The sequence below is a fragment of the Sander vitreus genome, chromosome 8, assembly GCF_031162955.1.
Source record: "Sander vitreus isolate 19-12246 chromosome 8, sanVit1, whole genome shotgun sequence".
Taxonomy (NCBI): Eukaryota; Metazoa; Chordata; class Actinopteri; order Perciformes; family Percidae; genus Sander; species Sander vitreus.
In genome coordinates, this window is record NC_135862.1 from 24574224 (window position 1) to 24582321 (window position 8098).

General features: G+C 44.3%; 1 protein-coding gene across 1 annotated transcript; it reads right to left on the reverse strand.

Annotated features, from left to right (window-relative positions):
* Window positions 1-996: 996 nt before the first annotated feature.
* LOC144521579 (carbohydrate sulfotransferase 1) lies at window positions 997-7709 on the reverse strand. The gene is made up of 3 exons (XM_078256133.1): window positions 7445-7709; window positions 3734-3905; window positions 997-2869 (listed from the first exon to the last, which is right to left on the reverse strand). The coding sequence occupies exons 1-3, from the start codon at window positions 7445-7447 to the stop codon at window positions 1740-1742; spliced, it is 1305 nt and encodes a 434-aa protein (XP_078112259.1). The 5' UTR covers window positions 7448-7709; the 3' UTR covers window positions 997-1739.
* Window positions 7710-8098: the final 389 nt, after the last annotated feature.

Here is an 8098-nt window from a genome sequence, read left to right on the forward strand (position 1 = left end):
TGCAAATAAATGGGTAATTAGCTGACGGCTGACTCAGGCCAATTGCAGCTTTGTGTGTCAGGGTGTGGATGGAAAAACAGATGAAGCACATCTCCCCGGGTGTCATAAAGCTTTGCTTTATGGCCAGTTTGTGTAGCCTTGCAGATTAAGTTCAAAGAAAGACGGCCAATCTTTTCTCCATGCATTTTAAATCCTGTTTCTCCTCAGCTGGATGTGTAGATCAATTCTTTGGGCTGTGCTGAGATATCCCTGGTGTCAGCAGCTATAGGACAGCTACAGGAAGTATGGGGAGGACTGGTTGTCTAAAAATACATTATTAAGGGGACAATTTCACCTCAGATTTAATAGTACTACTCACATAGCACCATGACCGTTCCACTCAAATTGCATACTTTCCTTCACTCTGGAGAAGCTTTCTTCAGCAGCATAAGCATTAAAGCCCATAACTCCCACAGGGTTACAATTGCAGCCTCCATAGGAGGCAGGACACTTACAGTCAATCAGTGATTCCTATATGAATCATGCAATGAGTTCCTCCTCAGAAACTACTTCCAGCATTTATCTCAAGAGAGCAGCTCTACATGGAAATAAATGGGCTGGTGTCTGGAGATGGCACGCTTCCTTTCTCTGTTAAGACACAAAGAGCAATTTCAAATGGTGGAACTGGCAGAGAACCTGCAGCTGTCTAATCTCTAACTATACTCCACCGCAGACAGCTGGTACAGCTGAATGATCCTGGTTTTATTCTTTTTAGGTTCAAAGTTAACTCAAAAAGAAACACAGTGTGAGCACCATGTGTTCTCTTGAGTCAAAAACATATCTGTTAGTAAAGACACATCAGCAGGATTGAAATTTGGTGGAAAGACATGCCAAATACAGAGGGATTTCAAGATAAAAGACAATGGATTTTGTACCGTTCTCTGTTTTCAGCACTACAACTCGAATCCGCTTTTGTCTCAGATTTGAAAAAATTAAAGAAAACACATCAAACAAATGCTGTTTCAAGATTTCAGCAGCGTGGCAAATACATATGAATAATTTATTTGAAAAAGTCTAGAAAATATAAACAGTATAGTTGCAGTGACAAAAACATGTTCAAACACATCCAGCACATAACATTTGCACACTTGGCATTGCAACAGTTAATCAGTATTTACAAAACAACCTTGGTTCTATGAGACCCAGCTTCACATAGAAATTAGAGCTGCAGTGCTCTGCAGAAAATATTCTTTCTACAACGTGACATTTTAATCCTTCTCCAAAATGCATTAGAGACACTTGGAAGGCAAGCCCTATAATTTATTTATTTATTTGACAAATACATCCCCCTCGCTTCCTGTGTCTGATTTAGGGTCAGGTTTACTCTGAAATGGTACCTGGGCTCTTTCAACTGTGTTTTTTCCACCATGTTTAAACACATTAAAAAACAAATTATGAGAAAATTGAATCCTAAAAAAAACAAAAACAAAAAAAACTTTCAGTTCAATTCAAGAAGAGTTTTCAATCAACACATACAGCAGTAGGGACTTAATTCTGGATCAATACTTTTTCTAGCATCAAACACACGCTTGACATTTGGCACTTTTAACATCTTTAACAAAACCATAAAAAGTGATATTAGTTTAGGCATTATTGAAAAATAAGATAAATTACATTCATGTTATCAGCATCATGACAGAGAGGAAAGTCAGCTGAAATAAATAAATAAATAAATAACAGTAATAGTTAGTACTTTTTTTCTACCATGTGACTGGTTGAAAGGTCCTGTGTTCCACTAAACTGTGAGACAAGTTTCTGAGTTCAGCTGCAGAGTGAACCTGTTTGTATCCCAGCAGAGCCAGAGTGTCGTTGCACAGATTCTGGACAGTCCTCACGATGTCAAAGCCCAGACGAAGCCTCCAGCTCTCTGCTGTCGCCCTGGAGTCTCTGGTGGTAGAGTACCTGTAGTTCCACTCTGACGGAGACGACACGTTACTGTTGGTGTTCTTTGCAATCCACAGCCGCACCCTGTCCTCCATCTCCAGCCCCACAAACCTGTAGATCTCAGTGGCCTTGTCCTTCGGGTTGAACGCCAGGTCCTCATACCGCACCAGCAGGTAGCGTCCCCGCAGCCATGCCGGTCTTTGCAGGCCTGTTTCTGCAGAGGCAGCCATATCCTTGCAGGTGCTGGTGATCTGTGTCAGGTCCACGTATCGAGGCTGCCGCCCGGTCGCGTTCCATATTTTCCAAGCGCGGAATTGATCTGAAAACGCCATCATGCGTGAGGCGAGGATGGCTCTGGGGTCTCTCACCAGGTGGATGATCTTCAGGTCCAGGCGTGGATCTTCTGTCAAGGTGCGCAGGTCTCCCACCTCAGGGACCCGCACAGTCTTTATGGCTATGTGTTCCCTTGACAGACATGACATGGAGGCTAGGGTAAGGTTTAGGGCCCCGCACTTCTTAGGACACCACGTTTCATCAGGCAGATCAGAGGCCGCTATATCCCCTCCTTCCGAGCACACGGGAGGGGAACAAAGCGCGTGGCTGGAGCTTCGGCGGAAGTAGGAGCTTGTGACATGGTCCCGGGGCTCCGGGCGGATGTAGTTCTCCATGAAGTGAAGATCACAGGTGTACAGATTGAGGAGGAGGTCCCTGTACGCTCCCAGAAGGGCCCGGCGGTCCAGGGTGCGACGCAGCCTGCTGCTGGAGTTGGTGAAAGCCTGCTGGACATGGTAGAGAGGTTCAAACACATAGAAGATCCCTGGGTGCTGGTTGAGGAGCTGCCCGGTGAAGGAGGAGCCGCTGCGCGTGGTGGCAAACAGCAGGATGTGCTTCCGAGGCGACTCAACTGGCATCCAACTGTCATCACATAAGGCTCTCCATCTGGAGTCTTGAGGAAAGAAACAACAAAGTCATGTACTTTACATGTTTAACTCATATTATGTGATACTAACATCAATTGCATCATGTTTTCGTAGAATAAGTTAAAATAACACATCACACAACCTGTTTGACCTATATTCAAGTTCTGGTAAAAAGAGGAGTTATTTCACTTACTTCAGAAGGGTTGCTTCAGCTCATAAAAGTGAAAATGAGTTGGTTTTCATTATAACTTCAGCTCAGGAGAAAGTAAACTACTGAATCAAGCCAATAAAGCTTAAATAATTTAAAGGATAAACATGCCTGAGTATGTTGCTTGTCTGCCGGTGGTTACTGAGGGGGTTTATGAAATGGCGGATCTCTAAATATAGCGCAAACAGCTAACGTGTAATTACTGCTGATGAGGAGTTGATTGCAAAGGGGATGTTACTTTCGTACACAGGAGCTCAGCGCCGGCGAGCTACAGCTGCGCTATGAGAGGGGATTAATGGAGATAAATTGGAAGATAATTGTAAAACGAATTACACATATTTCATTTCTCTATCCTCCCCGCTTGTTGGGAATTCCCTCATTTATTGATGCATTTTCCTTTTTCTTAGCCTCAGTCACAGTTTTGATGCTGGCTCTTTCTTTTTCTCTTTCTCTACATGAGGCTTTCTGCTAAAATAGTACTAATATTACAAATATTTCTGTGTATTTCCTGTCATGGTGCTGCCCAACCAAAGTTTGTATTAATACAATTAAGGTTATTTTTTGTTATTTTTGCAATAGGCTACATATAAACATATATCTATGTACCAAAAACACAATATGCTCTCCTGTAGTGAGGCAGGACAAATATGTGGGACAGTCTTGACTGGCTGTTGCGGTGTACCTCTGTGGTGTCTGGTCTGGCAGCGGTAGGTTCCCTGACAGGGCCCAGACAGAGAGTCCCTCAGGGTCCGGATGGCCGTGTACTGGACCCCAAGAGACGCACACACCAGCAGCAGCACCGTCTTCCAGGAGCACTCCATCCTGCCCCCCCCTCTGGCTCTACATCCTTCACACTGAAGCCGCCAGGGAGACAGAGACACACACAATGAGATTTCATTTTGATGCTTTTTCTCAGCTGCATACATGTACAGTTCACACTCCTTCACGCCTGCAGCCCTATACTGATGGCCAACGAGCAGCTTTTGCCGGAGCAGTTAGGATTCTTGCTCAAGGGCACTTAAACAGTAGAAAGTAAAGTATGTCACGTTAACTTTCCAGAAATCCAGATTTCCCTTGCCAGTTCGGAATGTGAACGTTTGTCCCAGAAATTGTGTACCAGTTGTAGTGCAGTCAAAAAGTAGGAAGGAATAGTTTTTGGGAAATATACCATAAAAAGATTGAAAACACTTCAGCTAGTTAGCTTAGATAGCTTATAGCGTAACGGAAATGGGGGGGTTGAAACAGCTATCCTGGCTCTGTCCAAAGGCGTACCTTTAAAGCTCACTAAATAAAATGGTATATCTCTTTTTACCATACAAAAACAAAAGTGTTTAAACTTTAAACAAACCAGTTAATTTGTGAGCTTTGGAGGTGCTGGGTGCCTTCAGAGTTTCCAGTCTTTATGCTAAGCTAAGCTGACCAGCTGCTGGTTGTAGCTTCGTTTAATCAAGGAAAGAAATTAAGAGTGTATACCGAAATGTCAAAGTATTCCTTAAAAGCACATGTGTTTGTGTTTCTTAAAACAAATGGAGGTTGCTCTCTCTCTCTGAGCAGAGCAAACAGACATCACCTTTTAGCATTTTTATCATAAGTAGCTTAAATGCTTTGAATAAACAGGTTCAGGATTTTGTTGTTCGGCAGAAAAACATGACTCAAAGGTCAGACTTTTACTGGGAAATGGTAGCAGTAACGTCCCTATCTACAATAGCTCCACTATTCAAGATACCGTGCACACAGTTGCATAATTGCATTTCATTTTTGCTTTCCTCTCTTCTGGGTAATTAAGCCTCTAAGCCCAGCAGAGAGCTACATAACCGGATAAATATAGCTGTCTTCACGTAGACGAGTGGAGAAGTTTCTTTTGTACCCTTCGAGTCTTTTGCCACTGGGCATGAAAGAGCAAAGGGAGATGTGATTTTCCAAATGGATTTGGGAAAAAGGTGCTGCCATCCATTTGTCCCTCTGCACCAAACTGATGGTAGGTAATCACACAAGATCCCTGGGTGCAAAGTGTGTATCCATCACTCACTGAGGCAATCATCATCCAAACCACAGGTAAATATACATCATATTACTGAAAAAAATAAATATCTTGCTCTTTCTGTCACTCTGTCTCTCTCCAGTCTCCATCTTGTTCATTAATGATGTGTATGTGTCCCTGGCAGACTCATATCCTCAGGAATGTATCACACTGAGCTCAGATCAGCTTTTGATGTTCCATTAATCACAAACAGCGCAAAACCAAAGACATTTACTCTGTGGGTGAGGGGGAAAAAATCAAGCTGACATCATGAGCCATTCTGTTTGAATACAGCTTAAAACAGCAATCGCAGAATGAACCCATCAGGGGAGAAACTTTTGTGAGCTGCAGACAAAATGACAGAAACGGGGACGCTGTAGGCTACTGTTTGTCCCTTTTTTTAGAACAACTTTAAAACTGCTCGGCCTGTTTGTGCGTTTGTTGAAGGACAGGAGAGACGGATGAAAAAGCAGAGAAATAGAAGCATGAATGACTGCAGATAATGAGAAGCTTTGACCAAGCTTTTTACCATCTCTGACACTTAAGAAAAAGAGGGGGCAAACCTGTCAAATTGACAGTGCTGCCATCCATACCCTATGTGTACTGCACAGCTGGCTGACCAAGGCACATCATATGATTCCTCAGCGACAGGTTTTGTTTGCCTTTCCAGTCGTGATCAGGGCCCGGAGCCTCCTTTGCTACACACCCTGCTGCCCTCTGGAGAATGAGGACAGATGCTTCAATGGATTGAAGCAATTTGATTTGCAAGTCCTCCTTTCTCCATGGTTTATAACTCCCCCTGCAACGGGACTCACATCAGGAATAATAGACACTCTGTCAACAACTGGAAGGCGACTGTGAGCTTCAGGCAGTCTCAGTTTTTGTATCCCTCAAACAATAATGGTGCTTACAGGGGATAAAAGCCTAGGGGACAGAATCAACCAAAGATTACACTGCGCGGTGCACGCCCCTCTGGCAGGTTTGAGTTGTAAATTCAGGCGTTGCTGCTGCTGAGATAACAAAGCTAGCAGCAAAAGTGTTGGAGTGCATGGTGCCGGGAAGGCAGTTGCCTCTGTGGAAAATAAAGGCAACAAATGAGGTTAGAAGTTAGTGATGAGGGTGGGATTGAGGGATTTGGGATGCGAGTGATTGAGGGATGTGACAGTGCTAAAGATTTTTCTATTAAGGCACCTTGGCGTGTTCACAGATCCTCTGAGTGAGGCGATTTATTGGCAAAGCCTGATGATCTAACCTGAGAAACAAAGAGAGTTGAGCAACAGTAGCAACGCTGGGAGGAGCTTTAAGCCTCCAGTTTGTCTTTCTCGCTCTGATCTCCATCTATCTATCCACATTTTCCCCTTCTTCTTCTCTTTCCCCCAACGCCACACACACACACACACACACACGCACATGCGCGCGCGCACACACACGCGCACACGCACACACACACACACACACACACACACACACACACACACACACACAGCCTACACTAAGAGTGCCACAGGCAGAGAGCAGAGCAGAGCTGCTGCGGAGTGCAGATGAGCTGCATCTGACCCCGGGCTACAGAGAAGCTCCTGTGATAGGGGAGAAGATGAATCTTGTCCTACAGAATTCCTACAGCACACACACACACACACACACGCACACACGCGCGCGCACACACACACACACACACACACACACACACACACACACACACACACACACACACGCGGAGTGAAGGCACTACATTACAAACAGAGGGAGGTAGAATGAAGCAAAATGTCAACGCTTCATCTGATCTTGTCTGTGGTGCATTCACAAACAGCACAAACAGAAAGAAACGGTGTTTTTTTTAAGCGTTAAATAAAAGGACTGATTTATTTTAAGTTTAGTGGAATACAGGACAAAATAGATGGATCAGAGACCTGCAACTTCTAAACTCATCCCGTCACTTACATCTATAACGTTACTGTAGGCTAGTACAAGTTTCAGTAGCAGTAAGATTCATGAAGAGCATACATTTGCATCTGGAAACATTGTCAATACATTTTCAGTGATTGATACCAATATGAACTCAATCTAGAGCACACTGGGTTACCACTTCAAAAACAACAGAATTATTTTATAAATAATTATTAATATCACTAGGACATCTGAGCCCATGTGGAGTATTATAGTAAAATTGTGAAGTAAACTCACCCTCGAGTAGCGCAGACACACTTTAAGTCGCTGTGTGGAGAAATCATTTACTGATCTTCTTACTATCCTCATTAACGTGATAGGCTACTCTCTGTCGGATTACAGCATATCTTGTTTGTTAGGTAACAGTTCGGTTGCTGCTCGCTGCGCGTAAAATGCAACAACAGCTGAAGAAAAGAAAAACCTTACCATCAACGCATTCGATCAGATATCTTCGGCCGGTCTAGTCCTCCTCTAGTGTGTGTGTGTGTGTGTGTGTGTGTGTGTGTGTGTGTGTGTGTGTGTGTGTGTGTGTGTGTGTGTGTGTGTTCGGATCGAGCGCTGCCGCCGGTGTGTCCAGAGCCGAAGTTGATTCAGAGCTGGAGATGCGCCATGGATAGAGAGCGGCGCGAGGCTGCGCGAGGAGGAGGCATATCTCTCCCCTCCGGAGACCACATAGGCTACTGGAGCTCAGTCTCTAGATTGGATGCAAGATTGCCTCGCCGTGCATTACGCTTTGATGCCGTAGGGTACGTGTCATTGCGTCTTAGAAATGCATGCGATCTTAACAGGCAGTAAATAGAACCAACATAGTGGGGTATAACTCAAGTTCAACTAAAATGCGATCCTGCTTCCGTTGCCATGATCATTTAATTTGTTTGCAGGTGCAAACGGACCCGAGATGTACATTTCATGGAGGCAGGTTCCATTGGCTGTCACTGTCATGCTCTCTGCAGGGTTTCTCACTATACACACACACACACTTCTCCCTTTAGATTACACTGGCACAATGACCTCTATTTTTCCTCTTTCCAGTGAGGATGACTGCTATCATCAGATGTGTGGCCCCCTCCTCACTCTGCT